At 37.9% G+C, this 24,121-nt stretch overlaps 2 protein-coding genes across 4 annotated transcripts; both read left to right on the plus strand.

Moving 5' to 3' along the window:
- The first annotated feature begins 8,849 nt into the window (after positions 1–8,849).
- On the plus strand, positions 8,850–16,739 carry LOC149816157 (protein DCL, chloroplastic-like). Of its 3 annotated transcripts, XM_089987358.1 has the most exons (5): positions 8,850–8,917; positions 8,989–9,429; positions 14,756–14,870; positions 15,929–16,105; positions 16,380–16,739. In XM_089987358.1, exons 2-4 carry the CDS (start codon positions 9,017–9,019, stop codon positions 16,103–16,105), a joined length of 705 nt encoding a protein of 234 aa, XP_089843484.1. In that variant the 5' UTR covers positions 8,850–8,917; positions 8,989–9,016; the 3' UTR covers positions 16,380–16,739. The 3 variants fall into 3 exon arrangements, with proteins under 3 accessions (XP_089843484.1, XP_089843485.1, XP_089843486.1); XM_089987359.1 differs by lacking the exon at positions 16,380–16,739 and having other exon boundaries at positions 15,975–16,109; XM_089987360.1 differs by lacking the exons at positions 15,929–16,105; positions 16,380–16,739 and adding an exon at positions 15,063–15,307.
- Positions 16,740–21,583: 4,844 nt separating this feature from the next.
- LOC149816158 (uncharacterized) lies at positions 21,584–23,266 on the plus strand. Its single transcript, XM_089987812.1, has one exon. The coding sequence runs from the start codon at positions 21,679–21,681 to the stop codon at positions 22,942–22,944; it is 1,266 nt and encodes a 421-aa protein (XP_089843938.1). The 5' UTR covers positions 21,584–21,678; the 3' UTR covers positions 22,945–23,266.
- Positions 23,267–24,121: the final 855 nt, after the last annotated feature.

Raw genomic sequence — 24,121 nt, forward strand, 5'->3', positions numbered from 1 at the left:
TCAGGAACGTGAGACCGAGTGTGTGGACACTTATGGGACCAGGTTGGACATCCCTGAGTCTTGCAAGTCACCTAGGACAAGATAAGACATATGCTCTTGTTAGTGAACGTTATTTTTGGCCTAGGATGAAGCATGATGTTGATAAGTTTGTTCACGGTTGTCGTGTGTGTCAAGTCTCGAAGGGTGCACAAGCAAAATACAGGTCTTTATACTCCTCTTTTCATCTCAAACTGTCCATGAGAGCATGTCTCTATAGATTTTGTGTTAGGTTTACCACGTACAACTCGTGGTTTTGACTCTATTTTGGTTGTTGTTGATCGATTCTCTAAGATGACTATATCCATCCCATGTAGGCGCACTACTGGTGCTTCTCTTGTTGCATCCTATTACTTTAGAGACGTAGTGCGATTTCATGGGCTTTTTCGTTTTATTACATCTGCCCGAAATACTGGTTTTCTTGATCATTTTTGCGGGTCTCTTTGGTCTTTGTTAAAAACCAAACTCCAATTTAGCAGTGTGTATCACCCCCAAATTGATGGTAAACAGAGGTTGTCAATCATACATTAGATAATTTATTGGGGAGTTTGGTTGGAGACAACATCAAAATGTGGGATTTGGTCTTACTACCCTAGTCTGAGTTCACATACAACAACATAGTGAACCAGTTTACTACAAGGTCTCCCTTCTAAATCGTTTATGGTTGTTTATTTGACATCGATTTCTCGTGTTGGAGAGCCCGCGCCCGAGGCTCAAGATATAGGTGATTATATGTAGGGAGTTCATTCCCATGTTAAAAAGACCCTCAAGGAGAATTATGCCATTTATAAGTCTTAAATCGACAAAGATCATCGTGATGTTAGTTTTGTAGAGGTTGATTTGGTTATGTTTTACTTGCATCTTGAGTGTTCCTCTACAGGTATTTATGGTAAGTTTGAGCCCACAAAAATGTGGTTTGTTTCATGTGTTAAAGTGTATAGGGAATAATGTGCTTATGTCATTGAGTTGCCTGAAGATTGGCAAAATCTCGCCTATCTTTAATATTGCTGATCTATTTCTCTATCATGAGCAATCTAATTTGTGGGAGTTGAATTTTTTTCAACTAAGGGAGAATGATACAGGTGAAGAGCGGGTCCAGAATTTTGCCCAAGAGACCCAAATCCAGGTACACTTGAACTAACTCAGTTGGAGGATGATAGGTCCAACTCTCAAGTGGACCCGGTTGCGAATTGAGAGTCTGGTCGAAAGGGTGGTACTCTTTGAAGGTCTGTACAGAGTATGAGAGAACAACGAAGGCTCGCCCACAGCCCGTCACCCTGGTTTATGTCTCTTGGGGTCAATCAAACTAATTCAGCAGTTTCACATGGAGACCCACCTCGGATCCAGATCAAGATCCATCAAAGCTAAGGTTTCTTATAAATATATTATTTTAGAGAGAGAGAAAGAACCATTTTCTATTCCTTTTGCTATTTTAATTTCTCATTGTTAATTCCCTGCACCTTACGTTAATTCTTTGATTCAATTAAGTTTATTTCTGGTTTTGTTGATCATATTGAGAAACTTCATAAATCGAGCCCCCTCAATTTTCATCAATATGTCTTGGTGTTGACCATGGCCCTGTTATGTGATTGTGGTATAAAACTCATTATGACCCACAATTTTTCAATGTAAAAATGGTAAAAAAAAATGGTTTATTGGGTATGGTCGGGGTCTGTTTCATGCAGTTCTTATTGGGTCCGAGTATGCTTTTTCTTATAATGGACCCAATTAGACTCTAGTCCAGACACGATACCATAGCCGAAAACCAGGTCCAAGTGTGGTACAACTTGGGTCCGAATCAAACCTGACCCGTTGACACCCCTGCCACCACCACACCCACTCCACCAGTGAGTATAAACCTACTTTTCCACCAGATGTCTCGTGTGACCCCTTTGTTGTGATTGGTTGCAGGAAATTCTGTGGAATTAGAAATATATTCCCTTGAAATTCTGCTTTGTGGCTAAAAAATAGAAAAAGAATTTGGGCTCTGTTTGGGAGAATGTTCCCAGAGTATTTGTAGTGTAATCAGAGACGGTTATCTGATGTGGCACTCATCTAACGGATTTGACTGCCATTTGGGAGAAGGAGTTGGAGGGAGTCAACATTTTAGGGTAGGAATCAATAGACTCTCATTTGAACTCCTCTTAAAAAATGGAGGTATTTACAACTCCTTGAATCACAAGGATTTTGTTGCGTCCTAAATTTTCCATGATTCAAAATTTTTATCCCATTTACTTCAGTAAATCTTATACTTACCTATTTTACCTCAATAAACAGTAGAATTTCACCTCAGTAAATCCTAAATTTGTATGTTATATGTACATTATATATATACATATAATATATATATACATAATATATGCATACATAATTTATATATAATATATATAAATATACATAATATATATGCATACATATTATATATATATATATATGCATTTTTAATATATATATACATAATGCATATATATATATATATATATATATATATATATATATATATATATATATATATATATATATATATATATATATATATATATATATATATATATATATATATATATATATATATATATATATATATATACACACAAGCTGAGCTAAGGCCTATTTTATAATCCTAGCCCAGCCCACATACCATGCTACAGTTTCCCAAATATAGTGAGAAATCAGAAGCAGTTACAAGCTCGAATCCTTGAAGGAGTTGTTTATGCTTCCAAACAAAAGGAGTCTACAACTCCTCCTGAATCCATTTCCCGTGAATTCTAGTAGTTCTACTATCCCGGTCCCCTTGCAACCCCTCCAACACGAGTTCCCAAACAGAGGGCTAGTGGAAATGAGTTTCAATTCCACCAAATTCCCTGAACCCAAACACACAAGTGGCATGCATTTGAAACAAAAGCAAATCTTTATTTACATAAAAATCATAAAAGAAAAGCGAAAAAAAGTACAAAATATGCAACATAAATACCGCAAAGGCACAAAGCATGGGGTGAAAATCCAACTATTTTGTTGCATGTGCAAGATTTGTCAATAGCATTTAATAGACTATTAAAATTCGAAAACTAAATGTTAATTTGTGGCTTTCTCTCTGAAGCATAAATGCACACATACACATATTTTGTTAAACTAAGTTTAAACTCTTTATATTCATGGTTGCAAAGACCACACAATAGCTAAAAACGGGTAGCCATCTTGAAAAAATACAGTTACTTTTTGAGGTAAAAAAATCAAGTTCATTTTCAAAACTAAAAATACTAAAGTGACATTAATTTATTACTTAAATCATACAATTATTCTTTGGTACATTATGTACCATTAATTTTTGTAGCTCTTGAAAAATCTGCTCATATAATACAAAAAGAGCATTTAAAACTTGTTTTCAACTAAACAAACAATATAAATCATATTAGTAGGGCTTGATTACAAAAAATCAAAGATGTGAGAATAAATGACTAATTTCCTTTTCTTAGAAGAAAAAAATGAAGAAACTGTGGTTGCTGGGATTCAAGCCCAGGTCTCCACGACCATAACATGGAATTCCAACCACTAAACTACAGTCACTTAATGTAAAGATGACTAATTTTTATTGGAAAATACCGTGCAGTTAAAAGTAAACAATATTAAAAGGTTTAATAGATCTTGATATATATATATATATATAAGGTTTAATAGATAAACTATGCAATTGCCACCACTCTCGCAGATATTCTAATAATTTTAATAGTCATATGTCTGATGGTGTCAATTTTGAAAACAATATTTTTAAATTAAGAACTACACACCAAATAATAATTTTAAAATTAGTTCTTGTACTAGTTGCAGAGTAGTAAGTCGGATCGTGTCCTAAAGGACAAAACTTAGGCAACACAATTCACAAAAGAACTTACTTTATTAATAACTGAAAAAGAAAAGAATAATTACAATATTCCTTAATTACAATGCCAATTAAAATAAATGAAACAAAAACAATAAAAGGAAATATCCTAAACTAAACTCAGGGATCCTTCGAACAAAATCCAAAGAGCTTTAAGGGAATATTCTGACTACCTCAACCCACCCTCATTATTCTAATGCAGATATAGGGACCTGTAAAATAGAAATAAAGAAAACAACTACCCTATTCTAAACAGTTAAGTAAATGAATATCAATTAAATTAATTAATTAATCTAATCAATCAAAATAAATAACTGAAATTAACGACAATACAAGAATGTAATTATCTAATTGATCTAAACTAACTATCTTTCGGCTGAGAGAAAAAATAACTAAACTATTAAAATTAACTAATGTAATTAATGATTAATAATTAAAATAACTAATCTAACGTGAATTTAATGAACAAAGAAAGGAACTAACTAACTTAAAAACTAATCAAGAAACTAAATAATAAAAAAATCTAACCGAACATGCAAGAATTCAAGAAATCAAGAATTGAATTACTACTATGCTAACTAATTAAATAAAGAAAGCAATTAAACTAACAAATAATAAAATGTGTTGTATGAAAGTAATTCTAACTATAACGAATCTAAAACAATAACTAACTAAATAAAATATCTGATCTGAACTATTTATTGATGAATAAAAAAAAGAATCAATTATTCCTTATTTAACTAATCTATTTGATTTTCAAGATAAAAATTAAAGCTAAACTAAACTAACGAATTAAAGTAAATCTAAACTAACTAATGAATTATGAAAATAATAAAGAACTGAATTAAAATATCTAAGCTAGCTAATTATTGATGCAAATAAAGGAATAAAGAATCAGCTAGTTTAATTAATAAACTATTCTACCTTAATTACAAGATTTAAACTAAGATTGACTAAAATTAACGTGACTAAATTAAATCTAAGTCTAATTAACTGAGTTAAACTGGAAATAAATACAAAAAATTATGATTCTTCTGAAGAAAGGAAAGTAATTATTAACTATTCTAAAAACAAATAAATCAAGCAAAAGAAGGAAATTTGGCTAAAACAAATTTAATCTAATCTAATTTAAACAAACTAATCTAATTGATCTAATGAAAGTAAACTAACTATTGATCCAATTAACCTAAAAACAAGAATTGACGTGACTAGAAACTAACTAATTAAAACAAAAATCGCAACCATCTAATTCAGCTGAAAACAAAAATCTAATTAAAAATGATAATTAATGATTAACACTATTATTTTCTGATTTAAATTCTAAAATTAACTTCTAAAATTAAAACTAACAATTAACTAATTAGATAAGAACAACAAACAAAAGTATTTTATTCATTTGAACTAAAAATTATTAAAATAACTAATCATTTATTCTATCTATTAGGCTAACCTAAACTATTAATTGAATAAAAACTAAATAGAGTTAATAAAAATGGTAACTAATGTGCTGGACATAAATAATAACTTGATTTAACATGAAATAAGCTAACTTATTAATGAAAATAAACAAGGAAGAATCAGATCCAACTACCAAAAATTAAAAAGAATTAAAAAGATTACAAAAACCTAATCAACTAAGATAAAGAAATTTAATTAATTAAATCTAGACAAATACTGAATATTCAAAGAACTAATTTAAATTAATCTAACTAATCTGAACCTAATTGAATTAAAAATATCGCAAATAAGAGAATTTAATCTAACTATATACACCGATTTAACTAGATCAAGAATATTATGCACAAAAATCAAGAAAATCGATGATGGTTAATTTAATTTGTTTTTATTTTTTAAAAATATGATTCTAAAAACACAAAAAACTAAAACTAATCATATCTGAGACTCAATAAACTAAACTAACCAATAAAAAAAATAACAATAACAAACTGACCAAGACACGAACACAACTTACTTAAAATACCTCTAGTCAATTAGCCTATTCGGCTAGGGTTTTGACCAAAATGATTCAAGACTCGAACAAAACACCATCAAGAAAATGATCAGACCCTAGAATCTAATTCTAGACATAAAATACTATAAAATATCCGAAACACAAATCTAAACTTGAAAGAAAAATGGTCAAGACTCGATTTCTTAAAAAAATATGAAAATAAAGACCAAAAAGTAGAGAGGGGGAGGAAGGCGCACCTCAAGGGCAAGCCGATGAGTTTAGGGATAGAAAAGAGAGAACTATTACCTCAAATATCACACCACAAATGACTTTTTGCTACTGTAATCCGTTTCTGCTGTAACACGCCTAAAAATCAAGTTGTCGAAGGCAAAATTTTGGAAGAAACAGATCGGTTGGTTGTACGTGGAGATTTCTTGGTCATTGAATGTGGTGGTGGATGGTGATTCACACCAAATCCGAAGTTGAAGTTTCCAGCCATGGGTACTTGCAGCGAATATGAATCCAAACAATGAAAAAAAATACAAAATACGATGAAAAAGAAGAAATCTAAAAATCATAGACGAGAAAGAAAAAAGAGAGAAGAATAAGAAATATAGAAAGAAAAGGAAAGCAAGGGTTTGGAGAGGGTGGCATGAAACCCTAGGCAAAGCAACTGAAACAAGGCTAGACGTCCTTTATTTATAAAGATATTTTATAAAAATTACAAAATAAGCCTGATTAAAACTATTTTCAAAATACTACCTAAACTTTCTAAATTTACTAAAAAACACACCAAGGCACTTTTAAGAGGACTTTTCTGATATTTTTCTAATTAGATATATAGACTTTGGTTCAGATGGAATACGGATAAGATCTAAAGTCTATTGAGAAGAGTTTTGGATCGGATCTGGATCCAATTCGCATCGGTACAGATCCGATTTTCTAGAAAATGCTCTAATTTTCTCGTTTTAACTCAGATTCAGATAAAATTCGAACTAAAGTTCCTTCACACCTAAAACAACATAAAAACATGTGCTTAAGCTATAAAAGCACATATAAATGCATGCTTTTATGATAATATGATATGCATTTCATTCATTATCATCTGCAACCTTTTTTCAAGCAAGAAATGAATCCTCTACATCCAATTAGGTACCTTTTGGATTACACCCAAACCAAGTTTTACTCAAATAACCTGGTTTGGTAAAAATAGGGTTTCAACTGAGTTTTACCACCCTAGGCTATTTCTGACCAATACCCAATCGGACGCTGGTCGAGCTGATATTGTCGTAATCGAACAATGCTATTTCGACCATTGAACGACCGAATTCAAGCCTTTTTTGTTTTTTCTTGATGGTTGGCCATTTTCGGCTATCCGTTGGCTGGAAAATGACCAGGATGGTTTTGCCCACCAAGGGTGATATCCATACCAACCACTTTTTTGGTTGGTAGGTGGCCGGAAAATGGCTGGCCATATTTATTTATTTTTAGTTTTTGGGTTGGTTGGCAATATTCTGGCAGGTGGGCTGTCTCTATTTCTTTTATTTTTTAACATTTTTCTGAACAATTTTTTTTTTTAGTTTTTGGGATGGCTGGCCATTTTTCGGCCAGCCACTGAATTTTGTTCTTCTTAAAAAAAAAACTAGCCATTACCCAGCTGGCGACTGGCCAAAAAATGGCTGGCTTAATTTTTATTTTTATTTTTTGGTGATAAAAAAACTGTAAACCAGGTTTTTGGCCACCCAAACAGCATTAAAAAAGCTGGTGTTTTAAGGCAAAACCTAGTTTTTCAAAAACCAGGATTTGCCCGTCATCCACACAGGGCCTTAGTAGGAATCATATATTAGATTAGATATATATTTTTATGTTAGATGTGAAACTTTATGACAACAAAGTTTTTTGTTAAATTAATTCAATTTGAAACATGCTTTTTGGTAAACAAGAAATGGTAGATGCTCTTATAAGTTGAGATTATGCAAAAAATATGTGCACCTATGTTTTTTTTTTTTGAAATCATTATGATGCTAAATTAGAAGGATACATCAGTTAGGATAAAAAGTTTTTCGAATCAGTGTAAAAGGCTACTGAAAATGAAATCAACAAAGAAGTAAAGGGATTTGAACTGGCCACCTCCTGTGCAAGAGGCCAACGTCTTACCCTTACCTTTCGTTTTATTTATTTTTATTTTGTTATATATATATATGTATATATATGAAGATTGTATATTTATATAACTCTTTCATCCAAACTTAATCAGACTTATCGAGCTTACGATAGCTTGATTAAGCTCGATTGCTTGTCCGAGCCTGGACCCATACTCAAGCTTGACTAATTTAATTTTCTCAGACGAGTTAGAGCCCAGCCCGAGCTTGCTCGGCTCGTTGTGCAGCCCTAGTTTTGCTCTCAAGAAATGCTTCGGGTTTATGCCGGTTATCCTGGATTGCGAGTCCGTTTAGTTGACTACTAATCAGACTTGGATTCTGTTATAGCATTTTCACATGCTAATCTGAATTTGACTCGAAGTCAAACAAACGTTGAACTAGACTTGGATTTAGATTTGGTTTTAGTATTTTCATATAAAATACTATATGAAACTGTCCTCGCTTCATTAATATCACCATAAAAAATGTAATATCCTCAAAACAGGCAATCTTTTGAATATAATGTAACATCTTTGGGTAATACAAGTAACATATTGATTTTTATGGGTTTTATATTAAAAAGTTGCCCATGTTAATTAAAACTCAGGTCAGACTCGAGTATGGTGCATATGAAATTTTATAAACCATACACGGTTCTATATATTAAATGGACTCTATGGGTCTAACCCAAATTCTTAATTGGTAATCGTTGTTTATTACTAAACCCGGAAGGTATCAAATCCGGTATGAATGGACATCGGGTCATACTAACCCGACCCGTTAACACCCCTACAGTATCCAAGTACACGTGCCACTGCAAACTGCATTTGGATATCAGAAAGAAAGAGCCGAAGAGGACGAGCAACCAAAGAGAGAGAGAGAGTTTTCTGCAAACTGCAAACTGCTCAGGTAATAAACTCTCTCTCTCTCTCTCTCTCTCTCTCTCTCTCTAAGATGTTTCTGCAACTCGGAAATTGAAGGACTCGAAGTGTAGAAAAAGGAGAGAGAATGGCTTCGTTCTGTAGCTCTGCCCCTCCGTTCCACAGCCTCATGCTTCCTTCATCTTCTAACCCCAAGCCTTCTTCTCCCTCCTCTCTGCGGATTCCCCGTTTCTTCCTAACACCATCTTCGAATTTCCCCATCTTGCCGCTGAGGACGACCCAACTCCGCGCCCTAAAGACCAGCGACGAGACCAACGACCCAGCGCTGCTGCGCAAGCCCTCCATCGCCTCTACGGACGCCGCCGAGAGGCTCGTTAGCAAGGGAGGGTTCTCGGGGCTTGCGGATTACGGAGACGAAGGGATCGAGGGTCCGGAGAGTCGGAGGGGCATAGATTCGAGGTGGGTGGATTGGGAGGACCGGATTCTGGAGGACACCGTGCCGCTCGTCGGGTTCGTTAGGATGATTCTTCACTCTGGCAAGTGAGTTCCGTTCTACATCTTTCCTCCCATCTTCCATTCCTTCTCAAACTTTGCTCGTTCTTATTTTCGGTGTCTTTTTTGGGGATTGTTTGATGAGGATTAGTTTTAGGGACATTGGTGAGCTAGTGAGTGGTACCAAATACTTTGTTCGGTTGAGGGAATTGAAAATTGTTCTCTAAATTGCACGAAACACGGATACCATGGTCAATGAGAAGAGAAAAAACAAAAGCGGAAACATTAATCTGAATTTGGTTCAGTTGGCTCAAAATAAATTTTTGATTCCACAAACCAAACAGGCGAACTAACCGATGAACTTATGCTGAATAGTAATACATAGTAGGGATCGAAAAGCAATGATGAGAAAACATTGCTCTGCTTGAGATAGGGTAGTGATGCAGCCAGAACTGAAACAGTCCTTACTAAATTAGAAAACGTGTGTGGACTTATGCCGGTGGATGGTACATGAACTCAGAGATATGCCTGCAACTAGCCGGGATCATGACTTAACTCACTGGTAACTCGCGGATTAAAACAAACTTCCACAGGTAGTAACTCCCTATACCGAGATTGCTTGTTAATGTGTAACTTTTTAGCTTATAGTTCTTGAAGATCTCTTCAAATCCACAAGTTCTGAGTTTTATCACATATGTGCATTCACGAGCTGTGCCATTCTAAATCTTGATTCCGTAGTAAATCGGAATACATGTAAATTCACTGGGAATATGTTACTACCTACATCCTTGACTAGTTCTAAGTTTGAGCGTATAGTCTTGATGGTCGGTTGGGAAGTCCAAGGAGCTATGCCACACGGATGCTCCAACATACCCCTGTGTTGTGTCTCCTTGCATATTATTTTTAATGGAAATTTACAAAAAATGGCATGTTCCAAGTCCTTTTAGCCATATACTTCTGGCATAGTCCAGGAGTAACGAGCATTGTAATGCTGAAACTGGCTAAGGAGGCATCTGATGTATTTGATTTTAGTCTATTTCTGCATCTGCTGGACATGGTATTGAGATAATTCAAGAAACTTAGTCTGTTCCACTGATTGGGACACATTATAAGCTGACACTACATTAAGTAGAATAGGTGACTTTAAAGTTCAACGCAAATATGGGGTTAATTTTGGATGGTTTTGCTGGTTATTAAGGAATCTGGTTATCACTTTGTTATTTTTAGAGTTGGTTTCTTTTGTCCTTTTTTGGTTATATTTACCTATTTGCAAAAGGGAAATGGACTTGAAGCTTTTTCATATTGATTTTAATTAGTAGATGAAAACTTTGTATTTATCCTCTCATGGAGTGTGGTTCCTTTAGTTCTTTTGGGTTATAATTTGCTGTGTAAAGTGGATATGGGCTTCAAGAGATTTTTCAGATTGATTTTTTATTAGTAGAAGAGACATTATCTTTATCCTTCTATCGGATGGTTTTTATAATACATTTCATATCATGAAAACCAGAGCCATGATTACCCTTAACGATTCGTCACTACAAATGATATTTTTTGCACTCATCCCTTGCCATGTTTTTCTATCATATTTTGACATCATATGTGAGAAAATTGTTATTTTTGTTCTAGATCCATCAACTTCTCAATGACCTTGCACCAGTTTATTACCTGAGCAAGGTTCATTCCTGATGTAGTTTAGTTGATTTTAAAGTTTAGAGTCTCAAGTTATTCTAAGACAGACAATTATATAAGCCATATAAAACTGTTGGTCATGTATTTGCATGCCTCATGATATACAAAGGTTTGATTTTGCAAAGAGAACAAAATATTACATCAGAAACAGAAACAACTCAAGAGGTTCTTGCTTCTTTGCTGAATGTGACTGGCCTAGACATTCCTTTGCTACCTATGTCACATGGGTGCGGGTGCGGGGGTGCGGCAAAAATATAAAAAATTATATATATATATATATACATATATATATATATATATATATAAAGTTCAAAAGTTGGACATAAATGACCTTGCATGTATTGACTGCACCCAGGGTCAGGTTGACCGCATTGGGTGCGGATGCGACACGGGTGCGGCACCCAGTTGAAGAGTCCCTGTGACATATATAAAGTTAAAGTCCAAAAGTTGGACATAAATGACCCTGGGTGCGGTCAACGCACCCAGGGTCAGGTTGACCGCACCGAGTGCCGCACCCGCACGCGCACCCACGTCGCATCGCATCGACGGGGGTGCGGCACCTAGTTGGGCGAGTCCCTGTGACATAGCTTGCTACTAAACAACTTGACGAGTGCAACTGTTTCAGCCTACTGTGTAACCTATTTAACCGAGAGAGCTGTATTTTCCAATTCGGAATTTGATGCAACATCTCAGGTAATTTATAACATATCAGAGCTTGAGTTTGATGCTTTAACTAAAGTGTATTTAAGGAATAAATGGTCAATCTCTAAATGATTTGTAATTTTTAACAAAATATAGTGTGGGTAAACTCATTAACAATATCATGAATTATGTTGCATTAGCAACAAAGAAGGTTCACTCTTAACTAACTATTAACTTAACTAAACATAGAGTTTAGAAACATATGTCTATATATAAAAGTCATTTTTAGTATCAAACTTTAGCTCAATGAGTTTCTTTGTTTATTGCATTGTTCAGTAGCTTGAGATGATGATGATGGGTGATCTTCTGAATCAGGGACTACCTTTGGCAATTTCTCTCTCACAAATGTTGTACGTAATCGTGCTTTTCTTTTAGCATCTTCTATAAGACTAGTAAGATGCTCAACATGAATATTAGAAGGATTGTGATGTATACATAACTTTACAGTGGAGTTGCTATGCCCCACAACATAACAATTAAATCTATACAATCCTTCATGTATTACAAAACCACAAAAGTTACACTTCAATATTCCTTTTAAACACATATCCAAGTCTAGTGTACAATATTTCAATGCAGGATCCTTTGAGAGGCATCTTTCAAAACCTTCAACTTCCATCGACCTCCTAGAGCACAAATTACTAAATCTAATCACCACAAAGATGTAAAACAATGCTCAATAACACTTAGGGACAAATTTTGAGTTCTAAGGGTACAAAAATGTGATTAAAGATAAAAACCTAAAGTAAAGTGATATCTTCTAAAAACATAAAAAAAGGAGTTTACCCTCATTCAACTTCAATCATATACCAATGAAGCAAAGAACAAATATTTTTTACTTTCTCACTTCCTTGAGTTAAAATACACTCTTACGCGAGAAAACCATAAATGCCTCTTGTTCAAGAATCAAACCCCAAAACGCTCTCAAGTCTCCTATGGGTGTGTGGGTTTTCCTCTAATGGCCTCTACACAAATAGAGAAATCGGCCCTAGGAAGGTCTTTAAAACCCAAAGTAAAAAAAAGTTTCAGCCCTTTTAAATTGTATCCGATACGGATACGATACACAGTTACACACTCATATCACGATACAAGTGTGTAGCGTACCGTTAGAGTAAATTGTAACGATACGTACGATACAGTACAATACTTACAACATTGATTAAGATTACTAAGTTTGCGCTTGAAGGTGAGGTTTGTGATGATGGCTAAGGCTGTGATTAAGGAGCTTGCCACAACTCATTGTAACATGATTGATGAGATAGACAATATTGGACTTCATATAAAAACTAAGTTATCCTTTTCATTTAATTTATCCAGATTCCTAGATTCCTGCTTGAGCCTGAATGTCCTTCCCTGCTATCTCTAAAAGCATAGTCGATCATCGATTTACATTGATTTGTCTTGGCTCAGAGCAGATTGGTCTCGATCAAATCAATCCACTGGGTTTCGTTGATAACTTGATACATTATCATGAGCAGTACCAACAGTCATTTTCATGGAAAATGACCACTTCAAATCAACTATATCTTAAAGGTACAGAAGCTAGTGAATCGGTCATTTTAATCCTTATACTAGCAGACCTACTCCTACATCTACTGGATCATATATTTTCAGAAAATGTCAGTGAAAGATGGCAAACCAATTTTCCCATTTGCAGGTATTCTTGAGAATAGGATCAATGATTGTAATTCCAAATGTGGTTGTTGGTAAACTGTCATACTACCAGATAAGCCAATGACATTGCTCAACCCTTTCAAGGTCATAGGACTCAGTGATTATACCATGCATGGTAACTGTGGATCAGCCTTTGCTACCTCATTCTATGTTATGTGACCCAAGCTTCCACCTTCATGTGTCCAATGTCATACTTGAACTTCTCTATGATGAATTGATTTCCCTTTTAAATGCGCCTATATAATAGCAAAATGTTCCAGTTTTCAAACCTTGTTACATTACAATTCAAATACCATAAAGTCGTGACCCTAAATTGTTCCATATCTCACGCTGCTAACTTGGTTCTAGCTGCTTAACATTATTCAAGCAAAAAATGGAGCAAGCACCCTAACTTGCTCTTATGCTAGCAACTTCTCTATGCTCTAGGCACCTACCAAGAAGACATCTCTTCAAGACTATCCCTTCACGCTTCTATTTTATTGGTCCGGTTGATGAGGTTGGTCATTATGGTATTCATGGCTTGTGTATCTGAACCTTAATGTATAATGTCTGACCTGGATAGGTATTTAAATTGTTCAAAAAAGGGAAAAAACGTTTAATGTTGAATGGTATGTTAAAGCACCAAACTCATGTATGTTCTTGATAGTCAAAGTCTCTCCTCCTGGTACATTGCATCGTAACCCGTTTGGTGAAGTAGGTTTGGATGCAGAAAGATGTGTATGATATCTTCATTATCAAGGATGATGACTCAGTACCATTTGATGTATCCTTTCATTTATACGATATTCACTAGAGTTATTCCAGCTGTCAGATGCAGAGAAATCTTCAGAAACTCATCTGGTTTAGGATTTGTTCTCCTTCCATCCTGGTGGGACCATTCTGTGGATTGATGCTTGAGGCAACTTTTGTGATTCTGGTAATCTGTGAATTTTTAGAAAATTTTCCCTGTTTTTTGGACCCAAGCTATCTGGTCAACTTCACCAAATCTAGGGCATTACAATTGCGTTGTGATAATTGGCAGCAAATTAATCAAGATCAAGTATATGATGTATGTTTTCTTTATGTTAAAAAACCAATATTTTTCCAAGTGGATGCTGTTGCACCTCTATCGCATCAGTAGATTCCAAATCGTTTTAAGAGTAAATACTTTCAGATCTACTATAGTGAATGCCTCTTGCGTGCAATTTGAGCTGGCATTATTTGTATTGCTGTACTTAGTTTGAGATTTTGTTTCTTTGTGTGAATAATAGTGCTATTGGCTTCAACTCACCGTGATTGTCATTTGTGAATAATAATATGTTCCTTGCAGGTATGAGAGTGGTGACAGATTATGCCCAGATCATGAGAAAAAAATTATCGAAAAGTTGCTTCCGAACCACCCAGAGCTTGAGAAAAAGATTGGTTGTGGAATTGATTTCATAACAGTATGTATAAAGTTATCTTGGTTTCTTTGCCCTTCAGTTACTTTGTTCAGTGATCTCATTTTGACAACAATTAACCCAGAAAGCTGACATGTGTAACTGTCATGCTATGTAACATGGGTATTTCTTCCAAGCCCAGTGCCGGTGTCATGTCTGTGTCACACCCATACTGATACTAGGTACTCCTGATTACAGGTTAACTGAGTTTGAACTTAATCTTATGATCCAATCAGTGTATAGTCTACACTCGACATCAAAAGTGTTTACTGTTAATTGTAAATTTTATTTTCATTATTTGTAACTATATTACCTTTGATATGGTTTAGACTTTTAATTTGTATTCAACAGTCTAGCTTCATGCATAGAGTATTTTGTAAAATATAATATCTTTGTTCATTTTTTAATGTGCATGTTTGTGTATGCATATATATCCAGACCCATGTACCCATCTTTTTAAAATTTTGTCATATTCTTCATATTACCTATGTGACAGCTGCCATGTAAAGTTTATTATCTTATTGATTATGAAATACAACTCTTTTTCTCGTGACTTTCTTTTTGGTCCATATGGGCACGCTTTTGGTACAATTAGAAACATTCTGGGCTTTGTCCTAGAGGCATTGGTTCTCCTTGAGTTCAGTCCTCTAACCTGCCCCACTCTTCATAGCCTATGGAGCAAAATGTGCAAGGTCATATGAATAATTTGAGATCAGATCGAAATAGATGTCTGGTGGGTTCTCTACGAGCCGATGCTTGAAGGAGCAAGAGGAGAAACGACTCGAATCAGTACTCTCTTGGAAACCGCAGATGGTCTCTATCCTTGGGCTTGTGTACTATACCCCTTCTGCCCTAATCCTCATTGTGAAAGTAATTATTCCCCCTTAGATGTCGTCTCTTTTCATGGTGAAAAATGTGGTGCCGATAGCAATTCAGACATGAAACAAAAAAACAAAAAACCTTACTACTACATTGACCTAAAAATGTGTTCATAACTTCATATGCTTATTCCTGAATATAGCTCTGCACCTTTGACAAGTTCATGACGATATTTTGATTCACAGATTGGCTATCATCCTGACTTTGAGAACTCCCGTTGCTTGTTCATAGTGCGGAAGGATGGTGTGGCAGTGGATTTTTCATTTTGGAAATGCGTAAAAGGATTTATCATGAAGAAATACCCGCTGTATGCTGATAGCTTCATAATCAGACACTTCCGATGGCGTAGACGGAACGACTAGGTACCAGTGTAATTTTATTCAGGTTTTGTAAAATCACTTCCATGAAACCCTAAATTTTTTTCTTACGTGCCACAACATTGTTAGAGAAAGGAGAAGAGTCCATTGTTGTTCAATAGTACCATACAGAATTCACCAAAGCAATTCACACATCAACCTTTTTTGTGAAAAAAGTACATTAGTCTTTTACAATTGAGCACTGAATCTACCCCTTTTCCAAAAGCATGGAACTGTATACAACCAAACCTCACAGTTTGATACTCTGTGTTCATGGCAGTTGGATGTGGTTGTCATTGCGTCCTTAAATGTCCGGGTGCACCCAACAGGCGCTCGTGTTCTTTGGTTCACGGCGGTGTTTGTGGGCTGACTGAACTGCGTCTGCAAACAACCATGAACCGGGTGTTCTCATTACCATCCATTCCTTGTAAGATTGATGCACTTGTTAGGCATGAACTAGTTATGGAGCCTATCAGACCAATGGCTTTGGGGGCGGGAGACATGACCAAAACTGTTGTATTCCAAGCAAATCTACTGTCTTACCATAGTTTATTGATTTGGTCTCCAGTCTTGTAGAGATTGAACCCCTGCTGGGACATGTGTGTTTGGTCTGATTATTGACTGTAACTCTTTAAGATTGACGCACTGTTATGTGTCAGGATTCGCACTTTAAAGCCTCTACGAGAAACCAAGGCACTTACGGCAACTTGGCAAACCTAAAATGGGCCTATGTTATATTCTAGGATGCAGGTAGGCTAGGGCCTCAGGACAGGAAGCCAGTATATTCACATAATATATTAGAAACCCTAGTACATAAGCCAAGTTGCTTGAGCCATACATGGTAACCAATTATACAGCTGTGGTTTTTTTGTGAAATAAATTTTGTAATGTTTTTGGCTTCTTTAATATAAGAATTCTCAGCAAATATGACAAATATAGGAAATTTAAAAATATATAAAAAATAAAAATGTGAATTAAAGTAATGTTTTTCATTTGAGTCCCCGGAATTTCATTTTCCCTTTTGTTGTGGAATAGAATGAACATGAAACTTCCATTTTGTGCATCCTTTTGTTCCAGATACTAGGTGCAAGCTAATTAGATTTGTACTTTACCCTTTTGTTGTATTCATCCATCGTTCATGTGGTTGGTTGTTTCTCCAGTACTTGGGACTGGTATAGTTTTATGGTTCTGACGGAAAAATCTGTCTACAAATGGCAGAGTAGAATTCATTTTAATAATGTGGTTGTAAGTTCGTAACTTGTAAGCAAATGCTTTTCTTAATCCTAGGACCTATATCACATAGATACTTCATTTTGACTCCTTTGTATCCCTATCTATAAGTCATATTGGAAACCTCATAAAAAAAACCATACTGGGAGGACCCGATAAGAACTACATGAACCAGACCCATACCCAGTAAAACAGTATTTTTTTATCATTTTTACATTGAAAAATTGTGGGTCTTAATCGGAACTCGGGTCGGGCCCGGGTCTAGTAAAAAATTTTATAATCTATACCTGGGTCCATGTATTAATCAGACCTTCGGGTCTGGACCCGAGTCTTAATTGGATCTTTTTATTTATCACCATACCCGAACCCTATAGGGTTTGGTACAGGTTGGGTCTGGGTAAACTCGACCAGTTGACAACCTTAAACTAATGTATCATAGCCAGGTACCACTTCATACACTAGTGTGTCTTTGTGCATGTGTGTATATACGTATATATATAGAGAGATTAGGGCTGGTAAACAAGTGGAGCTCAGCTCATTAAGGGTACACCACTGCTTAGGCTCGGCTGGTGAGCTTGTCACTAACTTAGCCAAGCTGGAGTTCATTAAGAGCTGGTTCATTTTAAAAAATATGTTTTTAAGAGTTTTCATATGTATAAAACCTATATAATATGTAAAATATTTTTATATATGATATATAAAACAAGCGCATATGGGATGAGCCAAGCCGAGCTTTGCCAGTTCGTACTTGGCTTGTATACCTAAACAAGCTGGCTTATACTCAGCTCACCGAGTCCAATTTTTACTAGCCATGCTGAGCTTTTCACGAGCTGAGCCGAACAGAGAGAGAGAGAGAGAGAGAGAGAGAGAGAGAGAGAGAGAGAGAGAGTAACATGAACCATTCTGTCACCGTTTCCTTTTGATTTAACGTGTTCACATGAACCATTCTATCACCGTTTCCTTTTGATTTAACGTGTTCTGTCCCATTAGTTCTAGCGAGACCTGTGTGTACGTAGTACGTAACATGTGACAGCACACCTAAAAGTTGATGATTTTTGGTCCCCTCTGGTAACAGCCCATCCATTTATCATTCTCTCATGATGTCCATGTCCCTTCCCCTGCTGTTGGATCTAACCCGGCAGATTATCTTTCAAGCCTCAAGGCCCTTAGTATCAAGTGCCTATGGAAGTACATAATCTTATCAACTTCCTAGTCTAAAACCAAGGAAGCCATCAAATTATCATGATAACCATAAGTTTATTGCTGAGTTTTATGGATATGCCAAACTAGCCCTTCTTGGTGGGGCTGAGGATAAAGACCCGATAGCACCAGGTAGGCTACGATCTAGTAGGTCCATGTTTCAATTCAAAGGAACAATCAATCTTTCATGTTCAGACAAAAATGAGAAATAATCAGCAGATTCAGAAGGGCTGCGAAAAGTGTAAAAAAACATGTTCTTGACGTGAGCATGCACCTAAAGCAATATTTATAAAATAGTGAATTTATTGCACTATTTTCAAAAGCTAATAATCCTCAAAAAAATGCTGTATATTCTATGACATTATTGCATTTTGATTTTACCACAGAAAAACACTTTATATATATATATATATATATATATATATATATATATATATATATATATATATATATATATATATATATATATATATATTTGGTTAGGCCAAGGGAAAACCTCGATCATCGACTACACAATGGCTGGCCTCTGGTTGATAAAACCCTTGAGATCCTCCTTGCCTTACCTTCCAATGTATTCACCCAGCTTTGACCTTGTGGTCAGGAACACTCTCTCTCTCGGTTTTGAACTTGTGATGTCCTGTCAATTTAGTGATGTTCATAAGTTGCTCCTATTAATTGAGCTGCGCCCTTATGAACATTTTTATTTTTATTTTTCTTTACAATGACTTATATTACATTATATTTTATAAATTTTTGCATATGAAGATAGTCAGGAACACTCTCTCTCGGTTTTGAACTTGTGATGTCCTGTCAATTTAGTGATGTTCATAGGTTGCTCCTATTAATTGAGCTGCGCCCTTATGAACATTTTTATTTTTATTTTTCTTTACAATGACTTATATTACATTATATTTTATAAATTTTTGCATAAGAAGATATTTTGTAATTTTTCCCAACATTTTCCACAAAACAAAATTTTTAATTTGTTATGAGATCTTCCTCACTGAATTTTTCCGGTGGAACTAGAGCTGTGACATTGGTATGCGCACCCTAAAGTTTTCTACATCTTTGAAATTGATATCTTGATGTTAAAATTAGGTGTAAATAGGGGTGTCAACGAGTTGGATTTGGTTCGGACCCAGATAGAATTATACTTGAACCAGATTTTCGGGTATGGTATCGGGTCCGGACCTGGGTATAATCGAGTCTACTATATAAGAAACTATACCCGGACCTGATAAGAACTACATGAACCAGATCCGGACCATACCCTGTAAAATAATAATTTTTATCATTTTTATATTGAAAAAATGCAGGTCTTAATAGGAACTTGGGTCAGGCCCAGGTCTAATATGAAATTTCACAAACTATACCCGGGTCAATATATTAATTGGACCTTGGGATCTGGACCCGGGTCTTAATAGGGTCTTCTTATTTGTCACCATCCCCGGACCCTATAGGGTTTGGTCCGGGTAAACAGGATCCGATGGTGTAAGGTGTAGTAAATCACTATGAAGCTTACTCAACATCTGACATGTTAGAATTTCTCGACGGCTAAGGGTTAAGAGTAAGACCAAATGTTTGAATAAAATGGTGTGAATTTGTAGATTGTACCAAAACTGACACAATCCTACTAAATAAATGAATAACACACTAGATAAGGGTGAATATCCACATTTGAAAAAGAAACTGTAAATTGAAAGTTTGTATCAAAACTGAAATAAAAGCCTTTAAATAGGGGTGTCAATGGGTTGGGTTTGACCCAGTCAAGCTTTATAGGGTCAGGGTTTGGTGATAAATAAGAAGGTCCGATTGGAATCCGGGTTGGACCTGAACAGTCTGATTAATATATGGAGTCGGGTATGGTTTGTGAAATTTCATACCAGACTCGGGACTTGAGTTCCTTATAGGATGATAAAAATATTATTTTACTGGGTATGGTTCATGAAATCCTTGATCTGGGTATGGTTTCTCTTATAGTGGTTCAATTAGACCCGGGTGGGTTTCAACTTTCTAGTATCTCCAAAAGTGACAAACCACCATGCATGCATTTACTTAAATTTTGGAGTGGGACGGGGACCGGGGTTCCCATTCTAGTGTGAGAGTTGGTGTTCATGGGGCCCCACTTCATTTTTTTCACCTGCCAACTATTGTGGATATTGGATCAGGGCACAACGTTGACACTTGGGTCGTGGACCCAACCAACCCTTATTTCTCTCCCAATTTTTAAAAAAATGTGTGGCAGGACCCAGACCAGAAGGCTCCACTGCAAGTCACTTATTTTTTTGGATTTATAACCCGAAGAAACTGTACCCAGTACAAAGTTCGGGCACGTTGGCCCAGTACCTACTACGGTCATTCTGCTAACAGCATAAAACTTTGAGGCTAGGACAGTACCCCTGCCCTCTGACTCCATGTTGTGCAATGGCATGCACAGAGAGGGCAACACCCATAAGAATCGAACCTTGACTCCTCGCCAAAAAGCCAAGACCCCACCCTACTAGGCCAACCCCCCTTGGTCTCCTTGCAAGCCTAGTCAAATTAAGTCCCACCACTTCAGCCCACACTAAACAATTCGAGCTTCCACCCAAAGTCGCTCGCTACTAGGCTAGGCCAAGTCCAACTCGGCTCGAACTCAGCTTCAACGCATGACTCGGACCAGCCTGCCAAAGCAGACCTGCAGTGTCTCTGTACTGGACTTGCCCAAATACAAAACCATACAGTCGTAGGTCGAGAACTCGAGATCAAACCGATCACTGACCAGACCCAAAACCCAAGCAGCGCCGAGGGCTAGTTCGGTAACTTCCCCACCCACTTACCCCGTTGAGACGTTGACGGAAAACGAACCCAAAGGGCGAGCTCTATCCCCGTCAATTTTCAAGAAGATAGAGGGTGTTTTCGTAATCAACCAATCGATAGCTACCGAGCAAAATCTCAACGCGGTCCCACCGAAACACACAACCGACCCCAAAGGTACCCGCTACCCTATAAATACCTCCCACCCTCTTCCTACCTTCTCTCACAAGCCGCTCCCTCTCTCTCTTTCCGAAGAAGGAAGAAGGAAGAATCCTAAAGCTAACCCTGATTACAGACGCTTACTCTAAATCCAAAGCTCCTAGAGGACTATCTCCGGAGATCCTTTTCCGGCGATGGTTGACGTGGACAGGAGGATGGCCCTCTCCCACTCCCACGTGGCGGGGCTGCGGCGGCTCTCCGCCCGGGCCAACAACGCCGGAGCGGGCCCGTCGACGCCCGGCCGGACGGGGCTCGTGTCGTTCGCGGAGCTCGCTACGAAGGTGATCGGGCACCTGCGGGGTTCCTGCGTGCCGCTGCAGCGGGGGCTCTCCGGCGACGAGTTCGCCCGGATCGAGGCCGAGTTCGGGTTCACGTTCCCTCCGGACCTCCGCGCCGTGCTGCAGTGTGGCCTCCCGCTGGGCCCGGGCTTCCCCGACTGGCGCTCCGGTGGGGGGGCCGGCCAGCTTCGGATGGCCCTCAGCCTTCCGGTAGCCGGGATCTCCTACCAGGTCGCCGCCGGCGCGTTCTGGCTCAAGTCGTGGGGGCCGCGGCCGGCGGACCCCGAGCTCTCCGTCCGTACGGCTCGGCTCGCCCTCAAGAAGGCGCCGATCTTGATACCGCTCTTCGGCCACTGCTACATTCCCTCCGCCCCTTGCCTCGCCGGAAACCCTGTCTTCTTCGTCGACCAGGCCGCCGTCTCCTACTGCGGCGTCGATCTTGCCGATTTCTTCGACCGCGAGGCCATCTATAGCTGCCCCGAAGATCTCCTCCGGCGGCAGAAGTCTGCTGGCGGAGGAGCGTCGCCGGAGGAGGAGAGTCGCTCCGGCGGCGGGGCATTGTCCCGTCGGAGCCTCGATGCGCGGTACTCGAGGCGGAGGTCGTCGTGGAACCTGCCGGATTCCGGCCAGGGGAGGGCGCCCAGGTGGATTGAGTTCTGGAGCGATCTGGTGGATCCCCGGCGGAACTCCGCACTCGGTTCGCCGGACCGGCTGTTCTCGTCGTCCAAGGTGGACGGGGAGATCGCCCGACGGCCGGGGTATCGGCCGCTGGCCGGGTGGGTCCGAGGATATCTGAAGGAGCTGTCCGGGGTTCTGCGGGAGGGCGGGTGGGGGGAAATGGACATCGACGAGGTGTTCCAGGAGGCGTCGTCTCCGGGGGTGGCGGGGTTCGGTCCGGCGGAGGAGGTGTTCTTCGACAGCCAGGCGGTTCTGGAGGGGCTCCTTCTGAAGGCGGATTACCTCTCCAACTCGTTAAGGCGGGCCGGGTGGAGCTCTCAGGAGGTTTCCGACGCGTTGGGCTTCGACTTCCGGACCTCAAAACCGAGAAAACCGGCGAAGAACCTCCCTCCGGAGTTCATCAAGAGGATCGGGACTTTGGCCGAGTCCGTCGCAATGTCGTGAGAGGGGGAGAAACCGTATCGGGGAGACGGCGGTGAATCGGATTCTTCGGCGCAAGTCGGCGATCGAGGCACTGGTGAAGAGATGGAAAAGTAACTCTTTGTCCCTCGTCGTCTCGGAACCGTGCGCGTTGGTGGGTGTTCGCGTCCGTCCCTTGGGGAGCTCTCCATGCACGTTCTACTGAAGTGTTGTAGGTCGGAACGCAAAAACAAAGAAAAATAATAAAATAATGTAAGAACTGAAAAAGAAAGACAGGGGAAAGCTGTATATAAAATTGTGAAAGTATAGTTTTGAATTTTTATATATAAAAAGGTATTCCTTAAAACTGACTCTGTTTTCGTTTTTATTTGTTCCGGTGTCCTTGTCCTATGGTGGGGTTGATTTTGATATGATGGGAGGAGAGTCGTTATCTTTTGAAAACCTCTCCCCCACACCCCTTCTTCCAAGAATACAAGGCATTGGCCGTAAAGATTCCAAGTGCACCTTTTATTGGATTGTTTTTTTTCTTTTATCGTTTTCCACGCCATTGAATCCGGAATTTATTTGGGGGTGGTGATAGATTTGGATGGTGGTAGAAGATTTGCATTGGAGGGTTTGAAGAGGAGCAATTTAGACAAGAATGAGTATAGGGATTTCTTCACATGGTTCAGTGAAGAAGAGATAGGCATAGGATCCTTTAAAAACAAGGAGATCTTTGTTTCTTCGTTCCAAAGATAGACTATTGACTCTATTTGCAACTTCACATGGCTATTAACTAACCGGTGCTAAAGGTCAAGAAGAAACAAACAAATAAAAAAATTTCTCTTTATATATATATATATATATATATATATATATATATATATATATAGAGAGAGAGAGAGAGAGAGAGAGAGAGGTTCTCTTGGAATTAAGAAACATGCACTATGGATCCTTGACATGTTTTAAAGAGATTGATTATAAAAAACTGGTCAAGTCTGCAGGATTTTATTGGGTGGAGGTGATCCCTTAATTCCTTATCAGCATTGAGTTGAAACATGAGCTTATTAAGCCATATTACTCGGGTAATGCACAAATGGCAGATTGTTAGTCTTTTTTTTTTCTGCGTCTTGCATGGAGAGAGAGAGATAGAGAGGGATTGATAGGCTTTTTGACTTGCCTTAGGCGCTTAGCTATGCAAGCCCGATGAAAATGGATTCAA

This window comes from Nuphar pumila, chromosome 14 (assembly GCF_984573655.1).
Source record: "Nuphar pumila chromosome 14, dmNupPumi1.hap1.1, whole genome shotgun sequence".
NCBI lineage: Eukaryota > Viridiplantae > Streptophyta > Magnoliopsida > Nymphaeales > Nymphaeaceae > Nuphar > Nuphar pumila.